This window comes from Dipodomys ordii, unplaced genomic scaffold (assembly GCF_000151885.1).
Source record: "Dipodomys ordii isolate 6190 unplaced genomic scaffold, Dord_2.0 Scaffold35, whole genome shotgun sequence".
In the NCBI taxonomy this organism is placed as follows: Eukaryota; Metazoa; Chordata; class Mammalia; order Rodentia; family Heteromyidae; genus Dipodomys; species Dipodomys ordii.
In genome coordinates, this window is record NW_012267251.1 from 7186456 (window position 1) to 7199854 (window position 13399).

The 13399-nt window shown below is 56.6% G+C and overlaps 1 protein-coding gene across 1 annotated transcript in view; it reads left to right on the plus strand.

Moving 5' to 3' along the window:
• Positions 1-1486: 1486 nt before the first annotated feature.
• The window catches only part of LOC105986409 (chromosome unknown open reading frame, human C1orf106), a 17049-nt gene continuing 5136 nt past the window's right edge, over positions 1487-13399 (plus strand). The window contains exons 1-8 of the mRNA XM_013017302.1: positions 1487-1560; positions 4093-4241; positions 4997-5121; positions 5552-5668; positions 6098-6311; positions 11468-11521; positions 12320-12530; positions 12770-12943. Coding sequence (XP_012872756.1) covers positions 4187-4241; positions 4997-5121; positions 5552-5668; positions 6098-6311; positions 11468-11521; positions 12320-12530; positions 12770-12943 — 950 coding nt within the window. The 5' untranslated portion in view covers positions 1487-1560; positions 4093-4186. The remainder of the gene's footprint in view (positions 1561-4092; positions 4242-4996; positions 5122-5551; positions 5669-6097; positions 6312-11467; positions 11522-12319; positions 12531-12769; positions 12944-13399) is intronic.

The window sequence follows — 13399 nt, forward strand, 5'->3', positions numbered from 1 at the left end:
GAGATGGTCCGGAGTCTGGGGCTAACATTCTTTGGAAAGGGGGTGTGTAGAGGAAGGTGAAGGTGTGTGTGTTTGTGTATGTCGGAGGATTGGGGGTGCTGGCAAGGGGGAGGTGGCAGACTGTGACCCTCAGATGTTTGATGAGGGCACACCCCCTTGCCATCCCTGCGTGAGACTTGGGAAGATGCTTGCTTGGCTTTCTTGCTCTCGGCTGGCGCTCTGCCGCTTGAGCCACACCTCCAGCCCAGCTGTTTGCTGGTTCATGGGAGGTGGAATCTCATGGGCTTTTCTGTCTGGGCTGTCTTTGGATTATGATCCTTTAGGGTCTCTACCACCAGGTGTGAGACACTGGTGGCTCGCTGGGAAAGGGAGTTTTAGGGGGAGGGGGTAGATGGCGTGGTGGGAGATGGGGGGTGAGATGAACACTGAGGGTACCACCTTAGTCCGCACCATCTCCACATGTCTGTCGTCCAGCCTGGGCGTCTGTAGTCCAGCCACCCTTAGCTCTGTTTCCTCCGGTGTAACTGGCTAGGTTCCAAACAGGTTTCCCAGTGCTTTAGGGTCATGGGAGGTTGGCCTAGAGGCTTCTTTGTGTGTGTGTGTGTGCGCGCGTGCGTGTGTGTGTGTGTGCGCGTGCGTGCGTGTGTGTGCGCGCGTGTGTGTGGGGGGGACAATTTTCCTGGTGGTGGATGGCAACTTCTTTTTCTTCTTTTCTTCCCTCCTTCCTTCCTCTTCCCTCCCTCCTTCCCTCTCTTTTCTTTTTCTTTCTCTCTCTGTTTTTCTTTTTCCTTCTTTCTTTCTTGTCTGTTTCTATAGACAGCATCTTTTGTTGCCCTGGCTGGTCCTGAACTCCTGGCCTCCCGTGTGAGTCACTGGGACTACAGAGGTGTGCCACTGCCCCCTGCCTCAACCTGAGGTTCTTAAAAACCCTGAACTGTGACCCACCAAACTCAGGTGGCCTCAGTTTCTCTCTGGGGTGGGGTGGGCCCCAGTGACCTTCTCTAACAGTAAGCTTTCTATTTGGGGATGCCTCCTCTTCCTCAATTTCTGGGAGGGAGAGCAGCAAACAGGAAGGCACACAGAGCCCAGCAATGCAGGAAGACTTTGAGGTCCCTTGCAAGCAGCACGTGGCACCAGGGGCCCTCAAGGCCTGACCCCTTGGCCTCCTGGCATTCCTTCTTGAGGAGCCCCTTCCCCGGGCTCCCTCAGGCCCGGGAAGCGCCGAGGCCCCAGAGCTGCCTGGCGGTCACAGCCAAGCTGCAGGATTCGTTCTGGGAAGGACTTGCTCACCTGCCCCTCCCCTCTGACTCAAGTCATAACAAGTAACCTGGTTCCCCTGGCCCGGCAGCCTGGGAGGGACTGCAGGCGGGCGGGCGGGGCGGGAGGGATGGGAGGGCTGGCCAGAGGGGTGGCCAGCAGCCCGCACCGAGCTGGAGCGGGCTCAGAGCGCCGAACACAAGGTGGCCGGCCAGAAGCTTGAGAGCCCCTGGGGCCACATGAGCGGCCCTTCCCCTTCTTGACCCCAAAGCAGTGGGGCGCTGGAGGGAAGCCCAGACACAGGTGAGGGCCGGACAGGGTGGCAGGCCGGCCTGCCCCTCTGGCGGGGAGTTTGGGCAGTGGCGGGGGGGTGCGGGGGTGCTGGGTTGGGACCAGGAGCTTGTCCCTGTGGTCAGGTCTCAATCTGGTAGAGAAAAGGTTAGTGGAGATGATGAGCTGGGACTGGGGAGAAGCTGGTTTTGAGGGAGGGGGGAGCCCCTTTGCAACGGGGTGTCCACTTGGTCTCTTTCCTCCTCTGCCTTTTCCTGGGGACACTGTGGGGTTATGGTGGGGTGCTTCTTGGGGCTCAGGGCTGGGACTCCGGAGTTGGGCCGGATGCCGGGTGTCACCTGAACTTCCTTTAACTTCCCGCACCTAGCACCCCCGCCCTCCGGAGGGGGGTGGGGCAGATGCCCATCTTCTGGAGGGGGAGAGGGGTCTGCTTTGGCTGTGGGGGAGGGTCTCTCAGCAGGGCATGGCTCAGAATCACACCGAGGAGCTGGGAGGGGCTGCAGGCCCACTTTAATCTCTGCTGTGCATCTGGAAAATGGAGGATCCGGAGGCCGGGAGACTTCCCCTAGGGGATCCCGGCAGTAACCTTGAGTCTCTGCTCTTTGACCAGCCTGGAATAGCAGGTTCCAGGTGCGAGCAGCAAGGTGCAGAGTGGACTGAGTGGACCGAGAGCCCCGTGAATGGCAGCGCCTCCCTCTTGGTCCAACTTAGCTGCCATCCTCTAGGAGTCCCCGAGCTAGTCTGAGTTCCCCCACCTTTCAAAAGCAACTCCTTAGTGGTTAATAATTAATTAGCAAGTGGGACTAATTAATGGCCTCCCCTCCCACACCACCTCCTTCCTTTGTCTGAAGAGAGAGGCTCCGTGTACCTGCGGGGACCCTGCCTGGGTAGGGTGTTGGCTTCTTGCCACAGGCTGAGCCCCTAGTTTCTGGGGACAGTGGGAGGAAGGTTGAGCTGCCTGCTCCCCTACCCTGACAAGGATGAGACTGGGACCAACAGTCACCCCAACTTCCCTGGGGCTTCCAGACTCAGTGGCCAATTTGTCTTCTGATATGCTTATAAAGACTCGACAGGTACTTTTTTTTTTTTAAACTAATGTGCTGTGCATTTCCTACAATTCCTTGGCGAATCTGAGATTCAGAAGTGCAAAGTCCAGGCAGGTTCCAGGGCTGTGGGTGTGATGGTTGCTGCCCCGTTTCCTTGATCAGCTGCCACCTGGGCGCTGTGAAATCTCTCCGCTGCGGTGGAGGTGAAGACTGTATCTCTTCGCCTCCTCCTGGCTTTGCTTTCCCAGGTTCCGCACAGGGATGGAGCCCATCTCCCCAGCCTGGGCCCTGAGCTGGGGGAGGGGGGGGCAGTAGGATAAGTCCCAGACAGAAACTCAGAAGGACTTTTGGACTCTTGCTCAATGGGCTGACTCAGTGAGGAGGTGGCCGCCTGGATTCCACCCTCCTGCCTCCCTCCCTCCCTCCCTCCTGGGGCTCCAGGCTGCAGCTGCCAGCCCTGGCCAGCTGGGACCCCAACCAGGGGTGTGGGTTTGGTGAGGAGGGAAGAGGCGGGCACAGGTGTTGTTTGGCTGGGCAGGCGCACAGCTGGGATGGTGCCCACACCACCGAGTGCTGCCCAGAAGACCCAAGGGAGGCAGAGGAGGGGCGGGCCCTCCGACCCTGGCAGTTTCTGCTTCATCCCTGTCTTCACCTCCAACCTCCACAGTCTTGACGGTCGCCCTGCCCACCCCCCCATCCTCCTGGGCTGTGGGGTTTAAGGGATCCAGCTGATTCTCTCTGAGCTAGCAAGGAAGACATTCCAGGGCTCTGGCTTTGGGATAAGTCTCTGGCGTGGAGTGGCTTCAGGGAGCCAAGTGCCCCGAGCCTTGGGCATCCTAGACCAGCCTTGGACCCCGGCGAGCCCACCAACCCCAACAACTTCTGCTTCCTTCTCCCCCTTCCCTTTTCTTCCCTTCCCTCCCCCCTCCTCCCTCTTCTTCCTCCTCCTCCGCTTCTCTCCTCTCCTCTCCTTCTCCTCCTCCTCCTCCTCTCCTCCCTCTCCCTCCTTGTGCTGGTACTGAGGCTTGAACTCAGGACCTCTTGTTCTTACCTGGCTTTTTCACTCAAGGCTGGTGCCTGAACCAAACCTCCACTTACTGCTTTTTAGTGGTTAATTGGAGATAGGACTTTCCCCTCGATCCTCCGACCTCAGCCTCCTGAGTACCCAGGACTAGGGATGTGGCTTTGCTCCCCGCACTCTGTGAGGACATCTCCCCCTCATTCCTCTCCTCCCCACTTTGTCCCCACTCCCCTTCCTTGTCCCTCCCTTGGTCCTTATTCTTTCCTCTCAGTGACTCTGCCGCCACAGTCCCACCTCTCTCCTAGAGGCCTTACTCTGGAGGCCGCCTAGAGCGAGGCTTGCCCCGCCCCTTGGCAGCCCCTCATTGCACACAGCCTGTGTGCACACTTCCATCCCCAAGCCTGTCTCTCAGCCGCGTGTGGGATCTGTGGGGTTTGCTTGGAGCTCTTTGGTTATTGTTCTCTATTCTTCTTAAAGCTGGTGGAACAGCAGGCCCTCTTCACATCCTGGCCCCTGCTGGGACCCGTGCTGCCCCTCCTGCCTCTGTGCCCCCTCCTCCCAGAAATCCACCATGGAGACTAAGGATGAGGTCAGCGACACGGACAGTGGCATCATCCTGCAGTCTGGTGAGTGGGTCTGGAAAACCCCTAGCCCCAGCCCTGACTCCTGCATGAGTCCCCAGGCCCCAGGCCTGCCAGGCTGAGACTCTTCAGGCTGGAAGGGAGGGGAGAGAGCACTCTGGGGAAGGGGGAGGATAGCAGGGATGCAGCAAAGTGCTCTCCCTGGAGACGAGCCTTGGGGTCTAGTCTGGCCTAGATTTTTTTTTCTTTGCCAGTCCTGGGGCTTGAACTCAGGGCCTGGGCACTGTCCCTAAGCTTCTTTTGTTCAAGGCTGGCACTCTACCACTTGAGCCACAATGCCACTTCCTGCTTTTTCTGTGTATGTGGTACTAAGGAATTGAACCCAGGGCTTCACACATGCTAGGCAAGCACTCTACCACTGAGCCACCTTCCCAGCCCCTGGCCTAGTTTTGACAGGATAGGAGAGGCGTAGGTGTGTGAGTGTGTGTGTGTGTGTGTGTGTGTAAGTGTAAGGAAGAGGAAGAAAAGGGGGTAAGGGAGGGGAGGGAAGAGACCCAGCAGTTGTGACGGTGGAGCCTGTCGCCGGTCGCAGGTCCCCTGGTGGGGGAGCCTGCCTTTGAGCTGTGATGCAGCGCCCTGCGCAGCCGGGAGACTGTGTTTTGTGGTTATGACACAGGCCGCGGCAGCTAGCTTGTAATTTGTGGGCAGGCATTAAAGACTTAGCAAGGAGTGGTCAACAAAGCATGTAAGAGAACCGCCTACCTCAGTGTCCCTGAGCGGGGCCCTTTCCCCTCGCACAGGCCCGGACAGCCCCGTGTCCCAGACCAAGGAGCTAACCCACGCGGTGCGCAAGCAGCAGAGGGCCCTGGAGGCGCGGCTGGAGGCCTGCCTGGAGGAGCTGCGGAGGCTCTGCCTGCGAGAGGCGGTGAGGACTGGGCGGGGCCCCCAATGGGGCTACTCTCCGGGGAGCTGGATCTGGGGGTGTCAGAGCCCAGTGTGTGTGCTTGGGTGCCCGGTAGCCTTAGTCTTGAATGGTTCTGGAAAATCAGACTGAGGTCTGATGCAGAGCCCCTCTGATGCAGTGTCCAGCCTGGGCCCTGGGGGGAGGGGAGTGAGTGGGGGGCACGGAGAAGAACGGGCCCGAGGGCTGCAGACGGGAGGGCGTGTACACAGGGTGCCCCAAGATTTGGATGGCCAGGCGAGGTATGAAGGATGTGGCAGGGGCACTGGTGGCTCAGCCGTCCCCAGCACATGCGATTTGGGGGTCACTAGATGAACTTCCCAGGGTTGGCCAAGGGCTAGGTAAGTGATGAGGGGCTCGTGTTGGCCCCCCTCTCTGCCCCCCTCCTCCGCAGGAGCTGACGGGCACCTTGCCGGAAGAGTACCCCCTCAAGCCGGGAGAAAAGCCCCCCAAGGTGCGCCGCAGGATCGGAGCCGCTTACAGGCTGGATGAGTGGGCCTTGCGCCGGGAGGTGAGGAGCTTCGACCGGTCCCTCGGTCCCCAGGGGCCATGGGGTGGGGGTCAGCCCTGTGGTGGTCGAGGGCACCCCCTTGGGTAGTCCAGCTGGTAGGCAGTTGCCTGTCTGTCCAGGTAGGTCACTCGGACCCCAGGGCTGCCCTGCCTCTCAGCCCGGCTTGGCTGGCCCCCAGATGAGCATAGACCGGCCTGCCTGACCCTCTGAGGACCGGGGAAAGTGTCCCTCACGGGCTCCTCCCAGCCCGGCTCGGCAGGCAGCTCAGGGGAGGGCTCAGGGTGCCTGATAGCTTCTCATGGGGCCCAATGGGCTCTGGACCCCTCCCAGTGCCCCGCCCTCTGCGCCCCCCTGCAGGTGCGGGGGGGGGGTCCGAACTGCTGCTGCTGTGCCCCGGCCTCCCATCACATGCCCACCCCCTTCCCCTAGGACCCCCAGAGCGGCCTGGAGCGCCAGCTGGCCCTGCAGCTGCAGATCACCGAGGCGGCGCGGAGGCTGAGCTCCGAGGACAACCTCAGCCGCCAGGCGCGGCGGCAGCGCAAGCACGCGGCGCTGCAGGAGGAGAAGAAGCTGCGCGAGCTGCAGCGCTGCCTGGGAGAGCGCAGGCGCAGCAGTGAGCCCCCGCCCACCACGCTGGGCCGAGGTGAGCGAGCGTTCGTGCGGGGACCGGCCGCGGCTGGTGTGCAGGTGGCATCCGCGCATCGGCACCTGGTTAGCACCACCTGCGCGCCTGCCACTCTGTCTGAGGCTTCCTATCCACTCCAGCTGGCCACAGCTGGCTTCTTGGGGCCCCCTGGACTCCCTGCTTGCCCTCTGCGGGGCTGGTATGACTCTTCCTTCGTGGGATACCATCTTCTCCTCGCCTTAGACACCCCTCTTCCTCCTCCTTCACTCACCTTCAAAAAGTCAGGGCACTGGTGGCTCACACCTGTCATCCTAGCTACTGAGGAGGCTGAGAGCTGAGGATAGTGGTTCAAAGCCAGCCGGGGCAGGAAAGTTTGTGAGACTCTTATCTGCAATAAACCACTCAGAAAACCGGAGGGGCACTGTGGCTCAAGTGGTAGAGCGCTAGCCTTGAGCTGAAGAGCGCAGGGACAGCACCCAGGCCCAGAGTTCAGGCCCCATGACCAACAACAACAAAAAAGCCAGAACTGGAGGTGTAGCTCAAGTGGTAGAGTGCCAACCTTGAATAAAAAAGCTAAGGGATAGAGCTCTGGCCCTGAGTTCAAGCCTTAATACACACACACACACACTCCCCCCCCCCCCCCCCCCCCCCCCGCAGAAGGCATGTCCTAGGCTGACTCTAAGCTTAATCCTGGGGTTGATTTGGCTGAGGTGCCTCAGGCCCACAGGCCTCTCTGGTCAGGGTAGGACTCCATGAGGTAGCATGCTTCCCCTGGCGGGCACAGGCACCCATCCTCGCTGTGTGCAGCTGATCACCGACTCCCTGTGGAGCTTGCTAGATGGAGTCTAGCCTCATTGATTGGCGCTACCATCATAATCCCTTCTGCACCTGCGTGTGCCCAGGTCGGGTGATCTTCCTTCCTCTGTGCTCTACTTTATGGTACTTGTGGCCCTGCTCAGGAGACCTGTGGCTTTGTGGCAGTGAGTACATTGGCAGTGTCAGAAGTCACCACCTGACTTCAGTGTGTCTAGGCTGGGTTGCATCTACTAGCAGGTGATTTTGAGGCCTGAACTAGATTGGGTTTGTTTGTGTGTGTGGTGGTGGTACTCAGGGCTTGGTGTTCTCCCTTAGCTTTTTAGCTCAAGGCTAGTGCTGAACCACTTGGACCCCATCTCCACTTCTGACTTTTTCTTGGTTAATTGGAGATAAGAATCTCAAAAACTTTTCTGCCAAGGCTGACTTTGAACCATGATCCTCAGATCTCAGCCTCCTGAGGAGCTATGATTACAGGCATGAGCCACCAGTACCCAGTGTCTTTCTTTGCCTCCACCCAAATCCAGCTTAGGTTAAGACTTGCGGCCTTCATTCCTCCATTCCAGTGCCCACCACCCTGAGCCTGGAGCTCAGCCTTGCTCTAAGTCTCTCCTGGGTCCCTGGCTGTATGGAGCCTGGAGAACAGGGCTCAGCTTGGAGAACAGGGCTCAGCTTGGAGAACAGGGCTGCCCTGTGGCCTGTGAGCTCGGCTTCCTGCCTCGCTGCCGGCGGCTCCTCTTGTCCTCCTGTCCATGTCCCCTAGGCAGGCGGTTTCCCCAGCGCCTGCTCTCATCTGTGCGCTCTGTATTTGCGTAAGGAGTGTGTGACCAGACCCAGCTAGGCCAACCAAGAAGCAGTCAGGAGTAGATGGCAGAAAAGTCACTGGGCTGCCCCAGGGCCAGGTGGCCATTGGCTCTAGCCTGAAGGGAAAAGGTGTCTCACCCCTCCTCCATTCCCCACAGACCCTCAGCAAGGGCCCTTCCCTTGGAAGGCCGCGGCTGACCCAGCGGCCAGCTTGCCCCGTGCTTGGAGGAAGCCATCCCAGGTGGTCACAGACCCTCCTGTTCTCCCCCTGCCAGCCCCCCAGCTACACTGTCAGCAGCTCTTCTTGCCCTTGGCTGCTGTGTTGCTGAGAGCTTCTGCCCCGACAGGCTGGTGAGGGGATGTCACTCTGCTGCCACCATTGTGATCAATGACATTCTTTGTTCGGAATGGGGCTGCAGGCCAGGACACGCCTGGGACTCTGGTTTAACCCAGTGAGGGAAGGCAGGAGGCTGAGGTTCTTGGAGGGGCTCAGCCCAGGAGAAAACAGACAGCTACATGCAGGTCTGAGGCTCACACCGGTTGCTGGCTTACCTGGCTCCCTGATTGCTAGCTTCTGGCCCTGTTCTCTTCTGGGTCCTGGGTTCAAATGCCCTGGCTTGGGAGCTCAGAGCTAGAAGTTCCAGACAAGTAATTCCTGTTTTGTGGCTCCTCTGCCCAGCTAGACGCACCTAGAAGGAAGAAGTGGAGAAGGCTTAATAATTAGCTAGAGGAGGAAAGGTGTTTTGAATTTAAAAAGGAAAAAAAAATAAGCAAACAAAGCAAAAAAAAAAAAGCATTTCAAAACAAAACTCCACCTCCACCTTCTTGTTCTCCACACAAGGGTTATTCAGGTTGGTTAAGTAATTAGGCCAGGTGAGAGTAATTATGCAGGTGGCAAAGAGCCATCAGGTGTTGAACTAATTTATTATAGGGAGCTTCATGAGAGCCACCTCCACTCAGCACACACCTCTTTGTTAATGTAACAGGTGCCCGCTGTGTGTTTGCTGGCTGATTGAGTAACTCTCCCAGTGAATTTCTGAGACGGTGGAAGTGCTGCCCATCTTTGCTCTCCAATACGGTAGACTCTAAGTACAAGTTCAGTTCCACGCCCGGAGCTGGTGTATGCACACCTATAATCCTAGTTACTTAGAAGGCTAAGATCTGAGGATCAAGGCTCAAAGCCAGCCCAAGCAGGAAAGTCCATGAGATTTCTCATCTCCAGTTACCACCAAAAAGTCAGAAGTGAAGTTGTGGCTCAAGTGATAGAATGAGTGAAAAAGCTAAAGGACAGCACCCAGGTCCTGAGTTCAAGCCCTAGTACCAACACACACACACACATACACACACACACACACACACGAACGACAATTTCCGTTCCTCAGCCCCTGTAGGCACGGTTGTAATGAACATTGATTGTGCTTAAGTTTTCATGAACACAGCGCCATGCAGATTGGTTTGTTGGGCAGGGTCGCTTTGGAAATGCTGAGCTCCCGAGTCCAGTCTTTTTGCAGTTCTCTCTCCCCGGGGGCAGTCCTGTGCTGCAGTCCCGAGGGGGCACCCTGAGGACAGGGGTAGGACAATTGTGGTGAGCCAGGCTGGGACAGGGCAACGACAGTGTGCATGAGCCACTTGGGCCTGGCAGCTCCCGCCTCTGCAGAGGCAATGTGTCTCCATTCTCCCTTGTTTGCAATATAGAGCTTGGGACCTACAAAAATCATCTTGATTATGTGCAGGTTAGGGCTGATGGGGGACGGTTGTTTTCTGGGCAGACAGAAGATCCTGGATCTTGTGTGTAATCAAAACATGCGGGGCTGGGAAGGTGGCTCAGTGGTAGAGTGTTTGCCTTGCATGCATCACGCCCTGGGTTCAATTCCTCTGCATCACATAAGCAGAAAAAGCCAGAAGTGGTGCTATGGTTCAAGTGGTAGAGTGCTCACCTTGAGCTGAAGAGCTGAGGGACAGCGCCCAGGCCCAGAGTTCAGGCTCTACGACCGACCAAAAAAAAAACAAAACATTAGAGTCTGGCCAGCCAGCCTTGAGGAAAGTTCTTCAGTTGGTGATGTCACCTGAAGGAAATGGGTGTGACATTTCTGTCTCCCAGGAGGTCCAGCCCTGCAAACCTAGGCTAGAGCTAAGTGGGTAACTGAAACCTGGGTTGCACTGTTAAGCCTGCTGCAGAAGGTAACAATTCCGTAAAGTAGTTCAACTTGCCATTGGGGACAATAAAAACCTTTGTTCTCCAGGCAGAGAGCAAAGGGTACCTCCTTCACTGAACCTGACAGAGTTTAAGAACTGCTCTGAGTAACGTTTGTATTTCATTTTAGTTACGCATTGAAGATTGGATAATTCTTTTCTACAAAAGGTTAGATAGCATTTTAGGCTTGGTGGGCTCTCTTTTAAAAAATTATATATTTGTTATCGTTACATAGTTGTACAAATGCATTACTACACATGTTGGTTTATGAGAACACTGCATCTTGATCAGTATTGCTCCTTTCACAATTCTCCCTCATCTCTCCCAACCACCCATCCAACTGCCGTTTCAGTGATGACTACGGCCAGACATCAGGTAAAGGAATCTGTAGCTGTATTCCAATAAAGCATACTGGTAAACACAACCAGTGAATTAGATACAGTTGTAGTTCACCAACTCCTATCCTAAAGGATCTCCGACGGTTAGAAGCATCATATACTGTTCTTAAAACTTCTGGTCATGACCTACGTAGCAGGTGCTAGTAACAATAGAGCCAGTAAGAGGTTGTGGCTCAGGGCATAGACAAGCCGAACCATCTAGGTGTAAATTCTGACTCAGGCACCTAAGGCGACTGGGTTGACTAATTGACCCAAACTTCATGAGTCCTCTGAGAGTTTTTCCCAGATGTTCCCTGGATATGATCTTCCTTACATTATGAATTATTACAAGAAATACACATATTGGCACAGTAGACATATTAGCCATTGTTTATCTTCATTATCCAACACTGGGGGAGATGCTTTGAGAGGCTGTGCCATAAAGGCCTGTAGTTCAGGTGTGAATCTCCAGCAGTGTGGTGGTATGTACCCCTCCCCTCTGCTTCTGAGAGGCAGAGAGCATCTCAAAAATAACCAAAGCAAAAAGGGCTGGGAGGTGGGGCTCAAGGGATGGAGCATCTGCCTAGCCAGTGTGAAGCCCTAAGTTCAATCACAAGGGAGGAGGGGGGAGGAAGAGGAGGGGAAGGAGGTGGTGGTGGTAGAGGGAAGATTGCCAAAATTCTTTTCACACTAAGGGCCTTCCAGAATGGCTTTTGTTGACAGATGCGGAAACAGGTCGGAGCTTTGAAATGGCTAATTCAAGGTTGTGTGGCCAATGAGAGAGCCAGGATTAAAATCAGATTTCCTGTCTCCTAACCCCTCACTTCTGAATCTTTTTCTTCCATAAATTCACCACACATCGTTCAGCACCCAGTAGGGATTTCCTGGCAGTGGAGGCGGCCCTGGGAGAGGGTTTGGGCCAGGATCCTGTACACACAGGTTGATTTCCTCACTTCCTTCTCTTCTCTCCCCTTTGCTTTTCCCAGAGCTCAGCGCTTCAGATGATAGCTCCCTGTCTGATGGGCTCCTCCTGGAAGAAGGTGAGGGCACGATTTGAAGACACGGCCAAGGCTGGGGGGTCCTACCCCCAAGACTGTAGGGCTTTGCCAGAATGTACTGTGGGGATCTCAGTGGGGAGTGGAAGGTTTAGTGAGCTGGTGAGGGCAGGGTGTCAGCCAGGGTCTCCCTCAGCCGTGATGTCATTCAGGTACCCTGCACATGCTCGGATGGGGGAGGGAGGGAGTTACCACCTCCCTAGAAATTTGACTGGAAGAAGGGAAAGGGGAATTCCTAATCTGTTAATCCCCAAGGCCGCTCCTTCACCCTGGGGCTGCCTTCCCAGAAGGAACTAGTCAGGGCCAAGAATTGATCACCCCGCCATCCTTGGAACCCAGGGGACAAAACCCTTGTCAAAGGACTAAGAACCCTGCTTACCTCTGCCCAGGATGTCAGAGGCAAGGTGGAAGGAGAGGGTGGTGCAGTCAGGCCAAGGGAGTGCCCAGGCCAATAAGGAAATAGGGCACTTGGGCAAGGCAGGAACAAGAAAAATGGGTTAACACAAGGCCAGCCTTCAGCCTGTGGCTGCCTCCAATGCCTCCAGCACCAGGAGCCACTGTTGACAAATGGGATTAGCGAGAGCCAGGAGGCTACTTGAGGTGCAGATAGGGCTGTGGGAAAGAGGGAGGCCCAGAGGAGAAGAAAACAAAGTGTGAGTATCTGGGGTCAGAGCCATGCCCAGAGCAGCTGGACAAGCCAGACATGAGAGGGAGAGCCAGAAGGTTCTTGCTGGGCTGGTTTTCCCGGCCTCTGCCCTTACCCGGTTTCTTTTATTCCTGCAGAGGACTCACACATGCCAAAACCTCCCCCAGAGTCCCCGGCCCTACCTTCCCGGCCTCTCCCTCCCCAGAGTCTCGAGGGGCTGCAGCCAGCAGGGCCTGAGCCGGGGGGCCTGGAGCGGGCCCCCATCCAGAACAGCCCTTGGAAGGAGACCAGCCTCGACCATCCCTATGAGAAGTCCAGGAAATCTTTGGAGCCCAGCAGCGAGTCTAGGTCAGGGTAGAGGGAAGGCAGACCTGGCAGGGATGCGCACGCACGCTCGGGCTGGGCAGACGGAAGAGGAAAGGGGGCCGGAGAGCACTCTCTCCTGAGCTGTGTGATGGCAGGAGTGTGAGTGGTGGCAGTTCACACCCCTGACCTTGGGCTGCTGGGTCCCTATGCTTGTGGAGTTCTTGAGCTCCTTGCTGGAGATGTTCTCGTCGCTGACTGCTCTCCCAATTGTCCTTTCTCAGTAGCCCAGCCACTACGCCGCAGGACGGGGCCCTCACCTCCAGCCTGTGGCTGCTAGAACCCGTCCCCTACCACATGGTCCCCATCCGCAGCGTTCCTGGCCAGCGACAGGGCCGCACCAGCGCCCCCGCCACCCCCGAGATGCAAGGCAGGCGGGGCCAGGCACAGTCCCTGAGGTAAGAGCTCACCCAGAGATGTGGGGACACGCACCATCCAAGGTTTGGGGATACTGGTATATACACCCTGGCTGACATATGGCTAGCATCTTGGCTTTTGCTTAGGATCATTTCTGGGGCCTCCCCCAAAGAGGCTGCAGAATTTTCTAGCAGATAGCTACAGACATAGAGTTCACAGATGCCCAGCTGTTGTTTGTAGGGAAGGTATACAGGGATTCAGGAGTTGTGTCACACTATTGTCCATCGATGGATTTAGCTTATAGAGCCCTAGTTTATGTGAATGTTTGTTGAAAGACAATTTCCTGGCCAGGTCCAGCAGTTTATGCCTGTAATCCTTGCTACTCAGAAGCCTGAGATTGCCGGGCGCTGGTGGCTCATGCCTGTAATCCTAGCTACTCAGGAGGCTGAGATCTGAGGATTGCGGTTCAAAGCCAGCCCGGGCAGGAGAGACCGTGA